The 22442-nt window shown below is 40.9% G+C and overlaps 1 protein-coding gene across 1 annotated transcript; it reads left to right on the top strand.

The window, feature by feature from the left end:
* The first annotated feature begins 15386 nt into the window (after positions 1-15386).
* On the top strand, positions 15387-19977 carry LOC117756567. The gene is made up of 9 exons (XM_034577107.1): positions 15387-15628; positions 15744-16143; positions 16219-16320; positions 16431-16663; positions 16759-16937; positions 17425-17518; positions 17693-17779; positions 19373-19490; positions 19799-19977. Exons 2-9 carry the CDS (start codon positions 16110-16112, stop codon positions 19975-19977), a joined length of 1026 nt encoding a protein of 341 aa, XP_034432998.1. The 5' UTR covers positions 15387-15628; positions 15744-16109.
* The last annotated feature ends 2465 nt before the right edge of the window (positions 19978-22442 follow it).

Genomic DNA, 22442 nt, shown 5'->3' with positions numbered 1-22442 from the left:
ATGTGTGCGTGCTTTTTATTTCCCTCTGAGCCAACAGGAAGGACCCCAAAATGGGCCCTAAAGTCAGGGGTGTAGGCAATGCAAATAGAAGAGAATATGGAATGTTTAGATGATGAGGCAGCAGCTGAGACAAAAGATAGAACTTCTGGTTGTGGTAGAGCCACCAGATTTGTCATGCACCTCCTGGATGCCTAGCTTAAGCTCTGCTGCGAATATGGGGTCCCTGGGTGGTTCGGGGCCCGAACGGCACCTGTGTGGATTTCAGGATCAACTGGCCTCTGGCATCATCTTTGGATCTGTAACTGGCAGAACTTTGAAAACCGGGCTGAGCCACCAAGGGCCGCAGGGGAGAGCTCATCCAAAATTTCAGACCTCTCGCTGCTAAGGGGTCCAGACAGTGGCCCTTTTCAATGTCCATTCAGTACAGGCCCTCTGTGCAGTCAGCAGCTGAGACAAAAGTTAGAAGTGTTTTTTTTTACTTCTGGTTGAGCTAGAGCCACCAGATTTTTCATGCCCCTCCTGGGTGCCGAGCTTAAGCTCTGCTGCGAATATGGGGTCCCTGGGTGGTTCGGGGACCGAACTGCACCTGTGTGGATTTCAGGATCAACTGGCGTCTGGCATCATCTTTGGACCTGTAACTGGCAGAACTTTGAAAACCGGGCTGAGCCACCAAGGGCCGTAGGGGAGAGCTCATCCAAAATTTCAGACCTCTCGCTGCTAAGGGGCCCAGACAGTGGCCCTTTTCAGTGTCCATTCAGTACAGGCCGTCTGTGCAGTCAGCAGCTGAGACAAAAGTTAGAGGTGTTTTTTTTACTTCTGGTTGAGCTAGAGCCACCAGATTTTCCATGCACCTCCTGGGTGCCGAGCTTAAGCTCTGCTGCGAATCTGGGGCCCCTGGGTGCCTCGGGGCCCGAGCTGTGGCTCCCGGCTATATCTCCGGCCCTGTAATTGGCAGAGCTTTGAAAACCAGGCTGAGCCATTGAGGTCATCAGGGGAGAGGGTGTGCAAAATTTCAGACTTGTAAATGCTAAGGGACCCAGACAAGGGCCTCTTTGATTTTGTACTTGTGGTTGAGCTTTGAAAACCGGGCTGAGTCTTAAAGGGCCCCAGGGGAGAGCGTGTAACAAATGACTTGCGGTTGAGGTAGATCCACCAATGTTTACGTGCACCGTCTGGGTGCCTGGCTGAAGCTCCACTGAAAGTGTGCGGCCCCTGGGTGGTTCGGGGCCCGAGCTGTGGCTCCCGGCTCTATCTCCGGCCCTGTAATCTTCAGAGCTTTGAAAACCATGCAGAGCCTTCAAGGGCCCCAGGGGAGAGCGTGTGGCAAATTTCAGACCTCTACCTGGTTGGGGTCCCAGGCTAGGGGGCCCCTTTGCAGTGCCTCTTAACAGACCCCACATTTTATTGAGGTGCATTTATACTTCCGGTTGAGCTAGAGCCACCAAAGTTTATGTGCACCGTTTGGGTACCTGGATGAAGCTCCGCTGAAAGTTTGAGGCTCCTGGGTGTTTCGGGGCCTGAACGGTGGACCCCGGGTGCACAAAAGGTCGTCGGCTATATCTCCGGCCCTGTAATTGGCAGAGCTTTGAAAACCAGGCTGAGCCATCGGGGTCATCAGGGGAGAGGGTGTGCAAAATATCAGACCTCTGGGCCAACAGAAAGGATCCCAGAATGGTTCCTAAATTTGAAGAGTTGGCTCCAGAACAGCGCCACCTAGATGGCGCTGACATATGTAATACAACTCTTTGAGAGCTTTCCAACCATGTCTGTCTCAAATCCCTCACTGCTTCTGTCAAAGAGATACAGCCCAACGAGGTGCAAAAGCTCACAATTTGGCGCCCCCTAGCGCCGCCCAGGAAAGGCGTACACCTTTGCTTTTACCGCTCAGTCATTCAGGGCACGAAGGCCTTTCCGTAGATGTCTTGGTTGTGACTGTACGACCCAGGATGACAAAGTTGGAAACCCCAGCCTGAGTCAGAGAGATGGTCTTGGGGGCAGTAAGTCTTCATGGTACTGATTGCATTTGCAACATCTTTGGAGCTCCAAGAGAAAGCAGTGAGCTATCGATCTGATTCTGACATATGTGATAGAGCTGACCCAGAGCTCCCAGGAACACTATGTCCCATCCCTGTGGCTCTTACCGTTCCTGACTTGTGGGGCTTTAAATGTTAGATTTTTAGCGAGGTCAGAAGGTCACCAATGTTAAGTCAATGGGGGCCTTCTGAGTAACATTTCTGAGGCCTCTTCAACCATACAAGGTCCGATTGATTTGAAACCCATTTTGACTGACAGCTGGCATCCCGCTGAACGTGGGCGTGCTTTTTGTTTCCCTCTGAGCCAACAGGAAGGACGAACGTACTTTTCAAGTCTCTACGACCTTCACAAAAAAAGTTATTCAAGAATATCTCCTCAGATTTCTTTGCATTTGGTGGTTTGACCACTTCCGAAGGTCTTAGAAGCTCGGGGATGGTACCAATCGATCGGGCGTACCCGAATTAGTTTAGACGAACGCACTTTTCAAGTCTCTACGACCTTCGCAAAAAAAGTTATTCAAGAATATCTCCTCAGATTTCTTTGCATTTGGTGGTTTGACCACTTCCGAAGGTCTTAGAAGCTCGGGGATGGTACCAATCGATCGGGCGTACCCGAATTAGTTTAGACGAACGCACTTTTCAAGTCTCTACAACCTTCACAAAAAAAGTTATTCAAGAATATCTCCTCAGATTTCTTTGCATTTGGTGGTTTGACCACTTTCGAAGGTCTTAGAAGCTCGGGGATGGTACCAATCGATCGGGCGTACCCGAATTAGTTTAGACGAACGCACTTCTCAAGTCTCTACAACCTTCACAAAAAACGTTATTCAAGAATATCTCCTCAAACCTCCTTCTTTGCATTTGGTGGTTTGACCACTAGATGGCGCTGACATTTAAATAATGATCAGCTGGTGCCGCTATCACTATCACTGCATACACATCCAGAGCTTTCCATTAGTTCTGCATCTCTAAGCACTTTATAGAGAATGTGTTTAATCACCCAACTCTGACACTGCGATCAATACAACTTCAAAGATTATCTTACAGATACGAGTAAAAGTTTTGTAAAGAATAACAGCTGCTGAGCTCATTGACACCTATCCACTGATGCCAAGTCATGCAGAGCAGTTCTTTTAATGATCCCAGGGTTCAGGGTTCGAGCCCCGCTGAAAACATAATTGCTCGCATTACTTAGGCATTACATTGTAAATTTGGGATAAAACAGACTTAATTGGACTTTTGGGAACATTAGGAGTGTTTGTATGCATTCAGGAGTGTTTGTATGCATTTGGGAGTGTTTGTATGCATTGAGGAGTGTTTGTATGCATTTGGGAGTGTTTGTATGCATTGAGGAGTGTTTGTATGCATTTAGGAGTGTTTGTATGCATTCAGGAGTGTTTGTATGCATTCAGGAGTGTTTGTATGCATTCAGGAGTGTTTGTATGCATTTAGGAGTGTTTGTATGCATTCAGGAGTGTTTGTATGCATTCAGGAGTGTTTGTATGCATTTAGGAGTGTTTGTATGCATTCAGGAGTGTTTGTATGCATTCAGGAGTGTTTGTATGCATTTAGCAGTGTTTGCATGCATTCAGGCCTGAAAGTGGAATATGCTGGCAAAACCTAACCTTAGGCATAAAAATAGACTATAAAATGGAATTTAGCAAAAGTTGGAATATGTAATCAAAAACGCTAATTTGTAGGATTGTACTGCCCCCAGTGGCCAAATCGAAAGTTGGAATGTGGAATTTTGAAAAATGGAATTTGGAAGAAAAAGTTGGAATATGGAAGAAAAAGTTGGAATATGGAATTCCAAATTCCCATCTATTCAATGCAAAATTCAGAATTTGGAATGTGGAATTTTGGAAGAGGACCCGACCCAATTCATTGTCTATGTGGAGCGCCTAACCCTAACCCTAACCCCCTAACCCTGTCTACAAGGCCATTTTCAATGGAAGGAAACATGTCTAACCCCAAACCACTCAGCGACTTCCAACTCCTGATCAGAGCTTTCGCTCGGTTTATAAAAGCCCATCACCACCCGGCCTCAATAACAGACAGCAGGGAAACCCTTTCCTCCTTAGGAAGGACTTAAATGCTATGATTATGGCAGCAACTCTTGCATTTCCCCAAGCTGAAATCTTCATCCCGCTCATGAATACTTCAGAACAACTACCAGGGAAAATTAAGGGCAACATTAGGTCCTTGAATTTCATCGTTAAAGAAACAGGACGCCAAATACCACGTTTAGACAAAGGACTATTCGACACAGAAAACGACCAGATACACTGGACACTCAGAACGGCCAAAAACATGTGGGAAGCTTGGAAAACTTTTTTAGACTAAGCCAACCCCAGAAGGGGATTGAACAACCGGATAAAGAAAAAAATGCCCAAAACTAACCCACGTTCTCTCTGCCTAAAACCTAACATATTCTCCAAATTACATTAATCAAAAATCAGTTTATCTATACGAAATTCGCTTACAATCAAAAGTCACATTTTTTAATTTTTTAAAGAATATTAATAAATAAATAAATAATAAATAAATACATAAATATATCATTAAGTCCAATAACATATAAGATTCATAGATACACTGGATCAGGAAGGATAAAAGAAATACGTTTACTTTTGATTCACAGTGGAATCGACAAGGGGGAGGAGTCTATGAGAGGCAGCTTATAAATACAGGAGCCCTCAGTCTCCTCACTCACTCTTGCTCTGAACACTGTAGCGGAAGGACCTCACAACTCAGACCTGCAGCCTCAACTTTAAAAATATTTTACGTGCCCACAAGACCTGAAGAAGACCCAAGAGGGTCGAAACGTAGTCAAGAGGCACGCAACACGGTGACAAGGTCACGTGTTTTCTGTTTTTGATTTTATTTTCAGTTTGTTTTTTTAGTTTTCGTGTTTTTGATTTTATTTCATAAATTTGACCTTTTTTATATACAAATATGTCACTCTTTATTATATATATCTAGCTAATAAATACAAAAAATAGTATTATTACATATTTATTACAAATTATATTTCATTGTAGACAAATAACAAAGGAGACTGTATAAATAATTATAAATCATCTATAAATAAATACTTAAAAAACAATCAGAGATAATGGATTACTCTGACCACAACAATGGGGGGTGGACTAAAGTTACATATGGGAGGCGACAAGGTCGTCCCCGTCAGCGTAACTGGGACCAGGTAGCCCCCTGGGGGAAGGACCGTGCACCTTCCGCCACCTTTAATAGGAGGCGGGCTCAGTTCCCCTACCCTAACCGGCCAGTGCCTCCTCCGGGTCCTCGCTACCTTGGTCCTCAGTCCAGAACTTACGCGGCTGTAACCCGCCAGAACAATAACAGGCCGGTTTTTACATTCACGGCACCTGGCGGCAACAGACCACAAAACATTGAGAATCAACACACACCAACTGACCCAGCATTTGGCAGATTGGTACGAAAAATGCATTCTGTCATTAAACAAGTGCATCACTTGCAGAATGTTGCTCCAAAACCGGGTAAAGCTGAACCCCGAATGATCTCTCGCATGGTTGAAACCCTAACCACGATGATTAAACCAGCGGCACCTACTTCCAACACAGTGGACTTGATAATGGGGAATGCCAAGAATTGGGGATACAACACACTTCTCATTCTTGAGCAGCACTATTTGGAGGGACTTGAAACGATTATTAAAGACATCTCTGGCGATCTGACCTCTGACTGGAAAACTGCTTTTCAAGTGGACACTAAATGGGCCCGCAGAAATTTATCCCGGATCACACAGGAGGAGATAGATCACGCAGAGGCGCTGCTCACAACTTATGAGAACGGGCAGGCATTATCCGAGACGGAACAAGAGCCTGCACCGCCACGAGTAAGACAGTCTGTACAAACACCGCGCCGGACGGAACAAGTGGTGGCACAGGCCCCAAGACGAAACATCACAAACGACACAGTGACGACAAGGACTGACAGAGGGACAGACTGGCCAGTGGACACGGCTGTGCCGGCTGCCCAGCTGCCCCCTAGAAAACGTAGGGGAACAAACAAAATGCCTGCGTTGTAACAGAGGAGAGCTCAGGATTGGACATTGAGGAGAGTGACAACGACTCTCCAATACCTCCATGCTCTAGACATAGGACTCAACTTCGGTTGCAGGACTCACCACTTGAGGCGGATGGGGGAATAGAGACAGACATGACTCCAAATTTGACCCCTTTACAGAGTTCAGTACCTCGCAAACAAGTGGTTGATAAGGACCTACAGGTTTCGGTAATGGTACATCAAATTCCAGTTCCCCACAATGATACTTCGCCAGAACATAGTGATGACGATGTAGATGACCTATTAGTGGATCTGACACCCACACCCGAACACAAGACATTTAGGGTAACGAGACACATGAACACTGACCGCAAACTAGTGGACTGGGACCTGAGCGTGCAAAAAAGGTGGCTCATCCTTGGGGACTCCAATCTGGCCAGGATACCGGCTTTTTCAATCCCGGACCTGCAGATTGAGAGCTACCCGGGGGCCAACTTCCGCCATGCTCAGGCCATAATGGCGAAAGCAAGCTGCCATACTGTAGTGGAAAAACTGGTTCTGTCATTTGGTTTGAATTGCAGAGGACAAAAAGCCAAAATGACTGCTGTCAAACAGATGCAGGCTGCGCTGAGGACCGCCAAAAGGCAATTTCCTTTTTCCGAGATCTGGATCCCAGTGATCAATTTTTCTTCGTCTCTGACTGGTTCAGAGCAAAGCTCTTTACGGATACTCAATGCACACATCATTAAAAACATGCCGTACATCAACAAACTTGAGGACAAGTTGTTTTTTACGGAAAGGGACTACATCCACTGGACCAAGACAACCGCACAGACAATGCTTGTCCACTGGTCGACTATTTTAAACTTCAAGGCCCCACAAGCTTTTTAAAGGAGGGGGTTAAGAGTTCAGCATCTCTCACTTCACAGAATGTGTTAGTATTGGCAAAAAATGTCAGCCTTTCAAAGCCACAATTGGATCTTTTAAACAAAGGCTTGACCTTTATTCCAACGATCGATGTACACAAAGATCAGAAAAGACAACTGGAAACAGACATTCAAAAGTACCATAGAAAGATAAAGTTGGCAGCATACTTTAAAGGATCACAACATAAAGAGCTTCTGCCATTCATGGCCCCTTCGGTTTGGACGCCACCACCTGACAAACTACCACCACAACTGAATCTTTTAACTCAAAAAGACAATGACACTCTCAAAACACATTTTAAAAATCACAAGGAAAAGTATAATCTATCAGAGGAGGAAGTAAAAGCGATTAGACAACTAAGTAAAAATAAAAACATTGTTATTAAACCCGCTGACAAGGGGAGTGTTGTTGTAATATTAGGTAGGGATCAATATATTATGGAGGCCAATAGGCAATTAGAGAACACTACATATTATAAAAAGCTTAACGAACCCATATATTTAAAAACTATACCTGTCGTTCACAGCATTTTAAATGATTTACACAAGAATAAATATATAAATAGTAGACAAAAACAATATTTAAAAGGGGAGAGCCAACCGAGGGCTAGAAGATTTTATATGCTCCCAAAAATTCACAAGGATCCAGAAAAATGGACTGTACCACTAGAAGTGCCTCCAGGCAGGCCTATTGTATCTGACTGCGGAAGTGAAACATACCAAACAGCAGAATTTATCGATTATTATCTTAATCCATTGTCAACAAAACACCTATCATATATTAAAGACACATATCACTTCACGGACATTGTTAAAAACCTCCAAATCCCTCCAAATTCATCATTCTTCACCATGGATATAGACAGCTTATATACCAATATTGATACTAAAGCTGGACTATTGGCTGTGAAAAACATAATGAAAAAATATCCTAACATCAAAAGGCCGGATCAGGCGCTATTACAATTATTGGAAATCAATCTCACCAAAAAACGATTTTGAGTTTAATGGACAATTTTATCTACAAATCAAGGGTACGGCAATGGGCAAAAAATTCGCACCCGCCTATGCCAATATTTTCATGGCTGATTGGGAAGAAAAAGCCCTGGCAAAATGCCCCAAAAAGCCACTCCATTATTTTAGATATTTGGATGACATTTGGGGCATTTGGACCCACTCTAAGGAGGATTTTGATGAATTTGTAAATATATTGAACACACACGATGCTTCCATCACTCTAAAGTACACTTCAAATGACCAGTCTGTGGACTTTCTGGACACCACGGTATTCAAGTGACCGACATTCACACAGTCACAGAAATTGGACATCAAGGTTTATTTTAAGGATACAGATACACATGCACTGCTCTTTAAAACAAGCTTTCATCCCAGACATACATACAAGGGATTAATAAAGTCACAACTGGTGAGATTCCGCAGAATATGTACACGAAATTCGGATTTCACAACAGCAGTCAAAACACTGTTTAGGGCTCTACGAAATAGGGGATATTCCAGATCTTTCTTAAGACACTGTCTAAAAAAATATAAAGAACAAAAACCACAAATAGATAAAAAAATGATTCCTCTGATCACAACATTCTCTACTATGAGTAGAATAATGAATAACAAACTTAAGAACAATTTTCAAACAATAATACAAGATCAAGGGTTACTGGACAGATTCCAAATTATTTCGGCTTACAGGAGGAATAAAAACTTAAAAGACCTACTAGTTAAGGCAACACTCACACCACTGCATTCCAAAAAAAAACAATATATTATTACAAGTGTTTTGCAAACTTAAATTCATCAGAAACACACACACCAGGATTAATTTTATAATTTCACAGCAATTCACACCACAGACATCCAATTGCGTATACGTAATATTCTGTAAAAAATGTGGAAAACAATATGTAGGAGAAACCAAAAATTCCATAGCCACAAGAATGGTACAGCACAGATATAATTTGAGAAATAAGATAAACACAAATACTCCTCTAGTCAAGCACTTTTTATTACATGGACCACAATCACTGAGAGTAGCAGGCCTCCAAAGCAATTTGAGCTGGACCAAAATAGAACGAAAGAAAATGGAGAGAAGATGGATCTTCCTCCTAAACACCAAAGAACCAATTGGCCTAAATGTTAAAATTAATTAAAAACAATTTTGTGTATATTTCATGCTTAAACCTAACCTAACTAGACTAAATAAGACTGGCCGTGGCCTATTGCCCTAACCCTAACCATTTTTAAACCCATGCCTAAACCTAAGTCTCCTCTACTATTGCCTAAATCTAACTAACCTAACTAGACTAAATAAGACTGGCCGTGGCTTATTGCCCTAACCCTAACCATTTTTAAACCCATGCCTAAACCTAAGTCTCTTCTACTTATGCCCAAAACTAACCCACGTTCTCTCTGCCTAAAACCTAACATATTCTCCAAATTACATTAATCAAAAATCAGTTTATCTATACGAAATTCGCTTACAATCAAAAGTCACATTTTTAAATTTTTTAAAGAATATTAATAAATAAATAAATAATAAATAAATACATAAATATATCATTAAGTCCAATAACATATAAGATTCATAGATACACTGGATCAGGAAGGATAAAAGAAATACGTTTACTTTTGATTCACAGTGGAATCGACAAGGGGGAGGAGTCTATGAGAGGCAGCTTATAAATACAGGAGCCCTCAGTCTCCTCACTCACTCTTGCTCTGAACACTGTAGCGGAAGGACCTCACAACTCAGACCTGCAGCCTCAACTTTAAAAATATTTTACGTGCCCATAAGACCTGAAGAAGACCCAAGAGGGTCGAAACGTAGTCAAGAGGCACGCAACACGGTGACAAGGTCACGTGTTTTCTGTTTTTGATTTTATTTTCAGTTTGTTTTTTTAGTTTTCGTGTTTTTGATTTTATTTCATAAATTTGACCTTTTTTATATACAAATATTTCACTCTTTATTATATATATCTAGCTAATAAATACAAAAAATAGTATTATTACATATTTATTACAAATTATATTTCATTGTAGACAAATAACAAAGGAGACTGTATAAATAATTATAAATCATCTATAAATAAATACTTAAAAAACAATCAGAGATAATGGATTACTCTGACCACAACAATGGGGGGTGGACTAAAGTTACATATGGGAGGCGACAAGGTCGTCCCCGTCAGCGTAACTGGGACCAGGTAGCCCCCTGGGGGAAGGACCGTGCACCTTCCGCCACCTTTAATAGGAGGCGGGCTCAGTTCCCCTACCCTAACCGGCCAGTGCCTCCTCCGGGTCCTCGCTACCTTGGTCCTCAGTCCAGAACTTACGCGGCTGTAACCCGCCAGAACAATAACAGGCCGGTTTTTACATCCACGGCACCTGGCGGCAACAGACCACAAAACATTGAGAATCAACACACACCAACTGACCCAGCATTTGGCAGATTGGTACGAAAATTGCATTCTGTCATCAAACAAGTGCATCACTTGCAGAATGTTGCTCCAAAACCGGGTAAAGCTGAACCCCGAATGATTTCTCGCATGGTTGAAACCCTAACCACAATGATAAAACCAGCGGCACCTACTTCCAACACAGTGGACCTGATAATGGGGAATGCCAAGAATTGGGGATACAACACACTTCTCATTCTTGAGCAGCACTATTTGGAGGGACTCGAAACGATCATTAAAGACATCTCTGGCGATCTGACCTCTGACTGGAAAACTGCTTTTCAAGTGGACACTAAATGGGCCCGCAGAAATTTATCCCGGATCACACAGGAGGAGATAGATCACGCAGAGGCGCTGCTCACAACTTATGAGAACGGGCAGTCGGTATCCGAGACGGAACAACAGCCTGCACCGCCACGAGTAATACAGTCTGTACAAACATCACAACAAACACCGCGACGGACGGAACAAGTGGTGGCACAGGCCCCAAGACGAAACATCACAAACGACACAGTGACGACAAGGACTGACACAGGGACAGACTGGCCAGTGGACATGGCTGTGCCGGCTGCCCAGCTGTCCCCTAGAAAACGTAGGACAAAACGTAGGGGGAACAAACAAAATGCCTGCGTTGTAACAGGAGAGCTCAGGATTGGACGTTGAGGAGAGTGACAACGACTCTCCAATACCTCCACGCTCTAGACGTAGGACTCAACTACGGTTGCAGGACTCACCACTTGAGGCGGATGGGGGAATAGAGTGTAATGGTAGATTTTGCATTTGTGTAATGTATAATAGAAGAACAGATATGTATTTAGAAGAAGTAGATAACAAATGTGTTTCTGTGACTTACAAAAGTTGCAGAGGGGACTATAAGTGTTTATGGCCCCCACATGTGTGTCTTAGCAAATGCTTCACTGCAGGGGTGTTACTTAGTGTGTCTGATAGAGATGGGTGAGGGGAACTCTGCATTGTATACAGGACTGGGGTCTTTTGATGTTGTAAATGAAGTTAGAGGTCACACCAGGGGTCTGGGACGGAGATCTGAGACAGTAACTCTGCCCAACCTGGTCAGACATCAAGAGACTGAAGAAAATACCTTTTGGCTCCTCGCAGGGAGGGGCTTCTGATTGTATAAGTGAAGTGATTCTCCTGTGCTCTGTGCTCATTCTATACACGTCACACTAGGTGGCTGTGTGGGGTGAGCCCACCTGCAGGTGTTTTAGTTGAACTTTCCGAGAGACAATGTTATGTGTGTATTATTATACAATAGAGTATCATTATTAAACAGAAACTGCCACCACAATTTTGGCGTTGTCGGCAGGGTCACTCGTGTGAGCAGACACTCTGGATCTCAACGCTGAGGAAAGTCTGGGACTCATACCTCAACAAATGAGGGCCGAATGCTTGAGAGCCAGGAGTGCACTCACTGAGGTGATCCAACGGACCTGGTTTGGCAAACAAGCACTGTCTTTCGGGTAAGTAAAATTAAAATGTTATGATCTTTAGGAAAAGATCCACAGATGTTATGACCTTTAGGAAAAGGTCCAATGTTATGATCTTTAGGAAAAGATCCAGGAAAAAGAGATTCACTCATTCATTGTATTGAGGGACAGACGTGTCTGCATGGCTAGGTTTTGGAAATCGGTGTAGGATCCATGAAGCTTCGTTTCGATCTTTAGGAAAAGGTCAAAAATATTATAAATAAGATTGGGCTCTGATGTCGGGCTCATGATTAGTAGTTATTATTAATATATAGTAATATTATTATTATTTTGCAATAGAGGTGTAGCTGGGACGGAAGGACCAAGGCCAGGTCCGGATCGTCTCAGTACAGCAATCTGTTGAAAATCTGATAATTCCAGTACATTTTATACCTGCATGCGAGGTGCTAAAGAGAAGTGTGAATATGAGATTTCTCTAAGGCATTATATCAGGCAGAGTATTTAAAATGTATTAAGGAATCAAAAACTTAGGAACAATAATTGAGAAATTTGCCAAGTGATCAGGAATTACAAGAGGTAATTACAATTGACAACATTATATTGGAGATGGGTTTTATTGTTCCTTACAAAAGCATTTTTTGGAGGTTGGTTGAAGGTTAAAAGCATTTTGGTGTTGGTTGAAGGTTTAAGGTTACTAACACTAAAACACTAATAAACTAAAACTTAACAAATTTTGTTGATGGATATGTGTGACTGAAAGAAGAAACATGTAGAATTTGATGAAACTAAACTGAGTATTTAAACTGAGTATTTAAGCTGAGGATTTCAGCTGAGAAAGCAGAGGAGAAAAGAAAAAGAGAGGAGTGTGAGCATCCTCGAACTGGAGAAAAAGGTGAGTATATGTTTAAATATATTTGGGGTATAATTGGGTTTTTTAAAGGCTAATAGTAAAAGGAAAAATAAATAACCTCATAACAAATCTCAAAATAATTTTTTCTAAGAGATAGAAACGATTTGGTTAAAAAATTAAATTAAGAGACTTTTAAGTTCTTTTCCCATATAAGCAGAACTTTATTTTCCAAATTTCATATTCTGCTGAACAAACCAGAGTTTAAATTTATAAAATAAGAGTCGGGTTCACAATTGCTGAGACAACCTATTTGAGAAAATAGGTTCAAAAATAGAGAGGATGACTTTTCGGAGCATGGGAAGTTTGAGTTTAAATTATCTTTGGTAACTCAAAACTAAACTGCGTGTGAAAAGAGAGAAAGAATAAGAACGAAGTAGAGAGGACAAAGAAAAAGGAAAATGAATGTAGGGATATTTGTGCTGGATTGAAGAGTGTATGGATGTTGTTTAACTGAAGTGAATATGCAGGAACTGAAATAATCTCCAGTCTCAGTGTCTCCGACTAGATTCAGCTCCACCAAGAGGTGGGCAAGAGAATGCCCTGGGAAGCAGCGCACACAGTGCGATTGATTAGCGGTGAGCTGGGGACAGTGAAGGAATTCATCTGGTGAGGACACTGAGATGGAGAGAGAGTTTCAAGCACGTCACTATAGTAAGAACACGGTTACACACACACCATGTGAATTAATGTTACACATAGAACAGATGATTAAGATTGCTATTGACCATTGTGAGCTTGATCAGAAGATCAGTAGAGAGAGGCCTACTGTACTTTATGCTAAATATTTTCACAATGATGTGTATAAACTAATGCCCGAACACACAAATCACAGTGAGTGGTAGAAACATCACATATATTTGTAGATTCAGGAACCGGAATCAGTTAATAAATGTGAAGAGTGTGATATTACTCCTAAAATGAATGTTGGATATCTCATAATGATTGGAGCAACAGGTACAACAGTGATAGAGAGATGCACTGTACAATTGCTATTTTTCATGATGTGGTTGAAGGGGATTTTTTTAAGATTCATTTTTGTTGTTACCACACTGCCTGATAAATCTTATGGGTAAAGATTTGATGTGTTCATTGAGTGGTATGTTAAATTTTAAACACCACAGGGCATTAGAGGTAACTGGAGTCTAAATAACATCTGCATTTGTTAGATAGAGAAAGGGGGATTTGACACTAGCATATCAATGGGAGGTCTAGACTCTTTTCTACTCTCTGGAAGTAACACCCTCTTGCGAAAGGCAGAGGCAGAGAGACTTCAGACAAATGTGAACATAGATGTTATTTACTCAGAGAAGCGAACTATTAAGTAAGAGCAAACTAAGTTTAAGAAGGTTGTAGAGGATGTGAATTAAAGAAAGGATAAAGTAAGTTGGTTGTATTGAGATAGTAAACACTGTGTTGTCTTAGTAGTTTTGATAAGACTCATTGGCTAAAGATTTGTTAAAATATCAACTTTTGATTATAATACTACTGGAGGGGAAAAGACATTTAATACCAATAAAATATTTTAAAAGAGGGTTAAAGGTTAATCGCAAACGATTTTCCATAGTGATAAATGAAATTAGGAGTGTTGAACTCATTCCTGAATGTGGTAAATCTTTTGATAAAATGTATTACGATTTTTAGTTTTGGTGTAAACATTAATGATATTCCTGAGTTGAAACAGGTACCGTCATGTTTGTGGACCGGGCACAAATATGTTTTGGGTCTGATCAAGGGAGAAGGACTCAAATAGAAAAGAATATCTGAATCCTCGTATGGAATATGTAAAGATCGTCTGTTAACACACTACTTTTTTCCTGTAAGGAAAAACAAAGGAAGCAGAGCTTCAAATAATGTTTTAGAGTTTCGACAACTGCTGAGAGAGCTGTGATATTTGATGTGTGATATGTGACGCTATGATATATGACTTTACTGGTGCCAATATGCTGATACGATGATTTTGCTTGAGCAAAATACCTCCCACCTTTTAACAACCAGGTGGCTCAGATATGGGACAGTATTGCCTTAGATGATAGACATCACTATTTAGAGATGCAATGTTTTTAACTATGCGACTCTCTTCCCTACATCAGTAGGGATAGCCACATGATTGCGTAGAAGTTTTCTTAACTAAAGAGGAAAAAAAATAAAAGTTTTTTTTCTCCTAGTTTAGAATTAGATTTAAAGGATAAACAGCTAATTATGCAGAAGTGATAGTTGTTTGGTGATAAGTTCAGCATCAAAGGATGCAGCAACTGAGATAACCAAGTGGGTTTACGACTGTGTGATACAATAGAGGCTAAACCACTCCCATCACACTATTGTGCATTGACTGAAGAATGCAAATATGCTAGTGACAAGAGTGTCAAGATCAACACTGATAGCAGGTTTGCATGGGGGTGGCATGTGATTTTGGCCGAGTTGATTGAATAGGAGATTCATGAACCTATTTCACTTCACACTTTAATCTGTGTGCTGATAGATGCTGTGTTATCATGCAAACTGTATGCAGTCTGCAAATGAGGAGTGCTACTATAACAACTGAAATAGTAACCTGACCAAATTTGAGTGTACAAAACAGACTTGGTCCAGAAGGATAAACAGGAAAGAGATCCCCAGACAAGGGCAGTTCCATTGGGAACTAAGAAGATTAGTAGTGATTGACATTGACACTGCAATGAAATGTTGGCATTCTTCACATTAAACTTTCTCTTCTTAGCGAAACGGGTCCGATCATCCAATCCCAGTGTTCCTGAGGGGATTTCTGTACAGATGCCCGATGACCAAGAGGAAGGACTTGGTAAGTGATCATAGTTTCTATATTTATATTTCTGTGCCATGTTTGATTGGCAAACACATTTGATGGCCCAGCCCATACTTTTCCTTATCAACACCATTTTCTCTTCCTGAAACAGATAATGCACTTAAAGAACTTGAGAGTCTTCTCAGTGTTGCACATGATGACACTGATGTCATTATTGATGCCAGCACACCAACAACAGCCAGCGACTGGAAGACTCGAAACATCTTCTCGTCAGAGAGATGGAAGGAAGCCAGACATCAGCTTATGGACAATATGCTCAGAGCAAACTGCATCAAACCACAGCTCTGTCAAAGATGCTTGAAGAAGGACGCCACAATCAGATGTGCTGAATGCATGCCCATGCAATATTACTGCTGTGATTGTGACATTATCCATCATCAGTCCCAAGCACTTCACAATCGGGCATCCAGGATTCATGGCTTCCACAAGCCACTGCCGCCAACAGTTGTTGTGAAAGATGATGCTGACGGGCACTATTCTCATCACACGTGGTAAATAAATATATTTTCTTTTCTTTTTAAAAACACAAATCTATTTATTTATGTTTTTAATCTCTTTTCCCTTAGTAAGAATATTGCCAATGGAAATGCCAGACCATATTTGTGAATTCCCTCCAGAGAGTGTAAATGTTGTTCCAGGGAGGCCTATACTCTTCATAAACATGAAAGGTAACTCATTAGCATGAACATTCCATACTGTCTGACAATTTTAGGCTTGTAAGCACCTTTTCTCTATATTCTTATCAGAGAATATCACAGGATTTTTGTTTTTTTCCAAGGGCGATATGATCTGAACCTCCCAGAGCTGCGGTGTGGAAGCTGCTGTGCTAGCTGGAAACCAGAGCTCAATGATGTCCAAGTTAGTGGCTACTGGCCAGCCACCATCCATTTTTACACACTCTATGATGTAGCCATATTTCAAGGGTTCAAGGAAATGAAGTTGGTTGCTCCAGGGAATTCTCGCTTGAGCTTTATGAGAATGCTCGAAGCGCAAACAACAGAGTGTGGCAGGGTGGGTTGGCATATATTATATGTTTACAATATTTATCATTGTCTCCTTATAATTCTGCATACATATAACTTAAATTGTAATGGATATTTCAACAGACTGGTAAAGTGTGTTCTGACACATTCTACAAGAGCTTCATGGAGTGGGTGATATGTTCTTACGAGGTGAACAAATTATGTTCAGAGCAGCCGTTCACCTGCCCAGCCTGTTGTCCACAAATGCTGGCTGTGTCCGTCGATGGAAACAGGAAGCACTACCGCTTCAAAAAGGATGGGTGGTGTGTATATGTTTTTATGTTACATTATCCCATCATGTCCATGTATCAGTTATTTTTTGTTATGTCAGCGTGTTTGTGTAAATTCTTAAGCAATGCAAACTGTTATAGTGGCAGCCAAACAACAAAAAACCCACTTGAGGGATTCTAAACACATTCAACCTGTTGTGCTCAAATGACGGAACCTTCTATTTGCATTTAAATTGTTAATGTTAACAGATTTAATTTGAAATGCCTACAAATAATAAGCTTGTGAGTATCTATCAAGAAACTCATACATCCACACGTGGTTGAAAATCTGTGTTTTCCTCAGATTGGGATTTCCCACAGCTGGGACTCCCAAATATAGATTACGTGACTGCTGCAGCAGCAGCCGCAATATTTATGTAGCTAAACCCACACACCTCCACATAAAGCATGCTTTAAAATGTGCTAAAACAAATATTTCAAATGATTTAAATTATCATATATTGCTATGTATGTTCTCTAGTACTGATGAAGCAAGTTACTTTGAGGGTGTGCTTCTCTGCAAAGATGATGAGGTGGCAGCATTTGTGGAAGACATCCAAAGGAGGACCAAGCATGTAATAGTGTCTGTTTTTAATCACATAATTTGTCATTGTACTTTGTATACTGCAAGCCCAATTTTATTTTAGATGAGTACTACCATTTGCAAAAGTATATTCTGCAAAATTACACCCGAAAATGTTAATAGATGAATTAAAATTACTACTGTGACTATGTTTTGTCATTTTTAGGTGCCAGGAAAGGGGGTTTGTGGCAGGTCTCCGTTGAATGCAGCCAAAGAGACGAGTAAGAGGAGTAGCTCCAGCCTTGATGAACAGGTATGTGTTGTAAGAGATTTCTCTTGGAATTACTTATTACCGAAACTAAGTCCCTAATAAACATGCTAATTCAGTTGCAAACTTATGTAGTTGGTATCAGACTGAATCTATATTATATTGACCCTGCGCACAGGGTCATTTTTGTGTGCGCAGTTTTATTTTGTTCCTCAGTAACATTGTTTTTTTAGCAATTTATTTACTGGAAGGGTAGTTTGCCATTGATAACTTTTCTACTATGCAGACAAATTATGTGAAATTAAGTGTACCATTGTTCCACAGGGTATAGAAGTAGCTGTGTGCCGACATGGGATTATTCTTCGTGCTCTGAATATGTTCAGGCAAGTTTGATAACCCTCTTACTAACATCAATTCTACTTCTTTTGAAATGCTCACAAAGAGATAAAAATAACCCTGCAACTTAACCAGCAGAATGCTGTTGGAGATACTGCACCTTTGACTAATGCTTTTCCAAAAAGGTTTCACCATTTCAGGACATATACTTGCTAACACGATATACTCATCAATTAATCGTAAACCTAACTTCTGTCTTTTTGTGTGCTTATTATGTATTTTTGACATAATGCTGTGATGCAATCCTACAGGGGTGAGATCTTCGCTTATCCAATGTTCCTGCAGAAGGAAGTCTCTGCCATCAGTCCTCCAACCTTCTTTTGCATGGACGTTATTTGCAAATATTGGCCTTACATCAGCAGAATTTGTGAAGCCTACCCTGAATATCATCACCTCACTGCCATGAAACCCTTTCTGTCTGTGCTCCATGCTAAAGCACACGGTATCAAGTGTGAGGTAATTTTACACATCAATTTTATTTTCATTTGTTAAATTACTCGTGGGGCTACTATGTGAAAAGGGGTATGATTCCTACATGGTTTTACAAATAGGAATGTAAACCCCCTCATGTTAAAGCTTAAACTACACACTTTATTCTCATTCATTGTTCTATTTAAATGTGCTGGATCACAGAGCCAAAACAACAGCGAATGTTTCTCTGGCCTTATACTAATGGGCTGCACGGTATCATCCTAAAATGACAGATAAAATGGGGAGGAGGAAATCAGGATGGAGCTGGTTCCACCTTGGGAGAGGAGGTGGAAATGGTCAACTCCTTCCTCTCCAGGACTGCCATAAACACCAAGTTTATGGGCAAAGGAGGTTGGTTGTAGTTTCTGACTTATCTAATATAATAATTGTACATCCAGGCTAATCAATCAATAGCATTACATGACAATTAGCATAATTAAGAGTGTAACACTGATTGTATTGTTGTTAATTTGACTTGTTAGGTGAGCACAACCTGTACTAAAACAGTCAATAAAACATTGGTGGGATGAAAAAATGACTGAATGGTATTCGGTTCATGTCAACGTGCTGTAAAATAATTTTCTGTTTGTAACAGCCCGCACAGACATGCTGACTGTCCAGATCATGGACTGGAACAAAAGGAAGGTGCAAAACATGTGCAATACCTTATGCTCCAGATTTCATAAGGTAATTGTCATATATTTTTTAAAAGGCCACATTGCAATCTCAGTGATAAATAGATAACATTTGTATTCTCTATTTTCCCCACAGACCCAAAGGGATCTTCAGAGGGAGAGGCAGAGCCTAGAGGCTATCAAGGAGGACCTGTCTGTGAATGATGAGACTGTGCAGCAGTGGGTCATAGATGTACAGGATTGGGCTGAACAGGGTAGGTGTCTTATTATCTCCGTGTTCAAATAAGAACAGACAACAGACGTGGCAACATTGCATTACACAATGTACATCAAAATTACAGTATTGCTTTGTGTTGTTCAGATTCACCAGCTTGCAGCAGTGATTCTCTCCTGGAAGTGAGGAGAAGAATTGAGGAGAATTCACTGGGCTTAAGACAGCGTAGAGCCCGTCTTTACAGTCATACAGGTACACACATTGTGGAATACATAAAATCTTTCAAAAATGTTTTAACAATGGAATATTTAATATATTTTGTAATGTGTCTTTTGTAATGTATCGCAGACACCAACTCAGGACACTCTGTGATTCGTAGCCGCATGTGGAGCGAAAGGAACCAGCTTGAGGTCCATGTGGCTCAGCATGACGAAATGGTCCAGCCACAACAGCAAATCGGCGCTGTTGAAAACCTCTTAAAAGCTGGCTACATCTTTCCATGGCTGTTGCCGCCCAGTGGTATATAACATATTTAATTATTTGTCATGATTCTGATTGAGGGTGTCCCAGGTGCCAGCAGGTGTACTAAGCATTGTGGACAATATGGACACAGCTTGATTGGTATTGTTGTAGCATATACATTGGTTAATGGTTTGCTTAGACCACCTGCCTTAACTTTTTGTGAATATGGGGAGAGAAGAGTCACAGGGAAAAATGATGATACTATTATTTTTGAAATAATGTATCCCATTTGTTTTTAGTTTTAAATCTGTTTTCCTCAATAGTTTTTCCCTTCCACCACTGTGAACTAATGCATGGAATTTTCATGGATGCATTTCTAGATGGCATTGATTTCCTTGTCAAAAAAAAGGTCTCCAGGGAGAGCTCAACTGCAGATTGTTTCAGCAGCGATCTCAACTTGCCTCAGTGAGGCAAAAATACTTGGAGCTGATAAAGGCAGGGCTTCAAGGATCAATGCTGGACCTTGTTGAGGGGGAAGAGCCTGAAGAGTCTGAGGAGCAAGCTATAAGAAGTGCTTATGAAAGCTGCTCAGATGAGTAGGACATGGACATGCAGGTGATTAATGACCTTTTAACATGGGACAGTAATCATAGATACTGTGATTAGTTGAATATTGTTTTATACATGTATGAGAAATGCATTTTTCTGTGGATCATACACATTGAAGTCAATGCAAATTACCATGTCTTTCCTTATATCTTCCTATATAGGGTCTTGACAGTGGACAGCAGATTCCAGAGGAGGACGTTGTTGACTATGTTGACCCTTAGCAATTCTAAATACTGCTGTAATGGCACTCAGAGTGCACACCTCCACCAAGATCTATCAGTACCCCTAAATTCAATCAAGCCACACCCAATTACACACACTCATAGATATCAGTTCTGCAAATATGCTAGATATTTTTCATTGTGATTTCTGTATTATTTCTTGAGGAATTTTTTTTAAATGTCCACAATATTAAAGAAAGGCAAAAAAGGAAATCCTGGATCTGCCCCCTGATCCGGATCCACACCCAAATTTTTATGGATTATTCTGAGATCCATACCACATCCTTCCTCCAAGTTTTGTAATAGTCCATCAAGATGTCGCATAATCCTGCTAACTAACAGACAAAGAAACGCAGATGAAAAGATAACCTCCTTGGCGGAAGTAATTACCTGTGTATTTTTTTGTGTATAGGATGGAAGGGATACATCATTAATTTAGTTTTTAAAACCTGATGCGATATGTATTTTGAAATATGTTGTAATCACAATAACTTGCGGTTTATACCAAAGCTGTGGTTATCCCATTTATTATCTAACATCATTTGATCTAATATTGACAGTGTTATCTGAATAGACACAAAGTAACATCTGTCTCAGTTGTAATCCTCAAGAAGCCAAACACAATGTTAATGTTGTTGGCGGAGCAACGTTGATCACCTTATTCTGTTCTCAATTCTCCAGTCCGCCGTGTTCGTTTGATAGAGGGAAGTCACACACATACAATGTAGTTATCAGACAAAAATGTTTTATTATAAATCATGATACTTACAGAGTCTCTGGGCTCAGTTCCTCCGTTCACCAACCCCGAGGATGGATCATGAGGAAATCAGCCCCGGACAACATCGTCCGCTGATTTTTATACACATACAATCTGGGTGGAACCTATATCTCCTGTCCCACAGCCTTGGGCTGTGACCTTGGGCTGCGAGTTATGTTTTCGTCGGTATTCCCCTGCTCAGTCACATGTTCCTCAGTACTTTTCTACTTATGAGGCATGAATATCTAACAATTCCCTCTCTTGGCGTATGACACCATACGCCACAACATAAAAAGTATGACAACACATAGACCCTTTCAAAACATGTTATCAGCTAGGATGTTTTTTATGTCCCTCTCTTGTGTGATATCGTGTTGTGGCGTGTGAGTATCACACGCCACAACACGATATCAAATAAACCCTGAGGTAAACAATAACACATCTATGGAAGACGTAGTAGAAAATGATAGAAATAGCAGAAGCATACCCTCCAGGCCAGGAACAACAATTCATACAATGTGCTGGGAAACCGTTGTACCCAGGAGTTTACAACCTTTTAGTGTTCCTGGACACATAACTGCAATGAGCATGTTTATAAAAACGAGGTAAAATCAGAAAATTCATGGGGAGAGTTTTCTGGATAAACTGAATAATGATATATGAACTTAGTTCTGTTACTTAATCGACAGTTTAAATTAGAAAGTTTGAAATTCTGCAAAACACAGGTTGTAAACACAATATTATCACAGGTTTGTAAGTAAAATACAGCAAAAGTACACAGGTTTTCTTGTTTTATTGTGTCTTCGGGTTCTGTTGGTCCTGGTTCACTGATAATCATGAGTTCTATTGGAGCGTTCTTCTATGACCTTCATGAGAGGTTACCAGCACATCATGAGAAATAACAGTGAGTTTTAACGTGTCTGACTCAGTTGTGTGTACATGA

This window comes from Hippoglossus hippoglossus, chromosome 22, assembly GCF_009819705.1.
Source record: "Hippoglossus hippoglossus isolate fHipHip1 chromosome 22, fHipHip1.pri, whole genome shotgun sequence".
Classification (NCBI taxonomy): domain Eukaryota; kingdom Metazoa; phylum Chordata; class Actinopteri; order Pleuronectiformes; family Pleuronectidae; genus Hippoglossus; species Hippoglossus hippoglossus.
The sequence above is the reverse complement of the archived record's forward strand: the minus strand, read 5'-3'. Positions and strand labels throughout refer to the sequence as shown.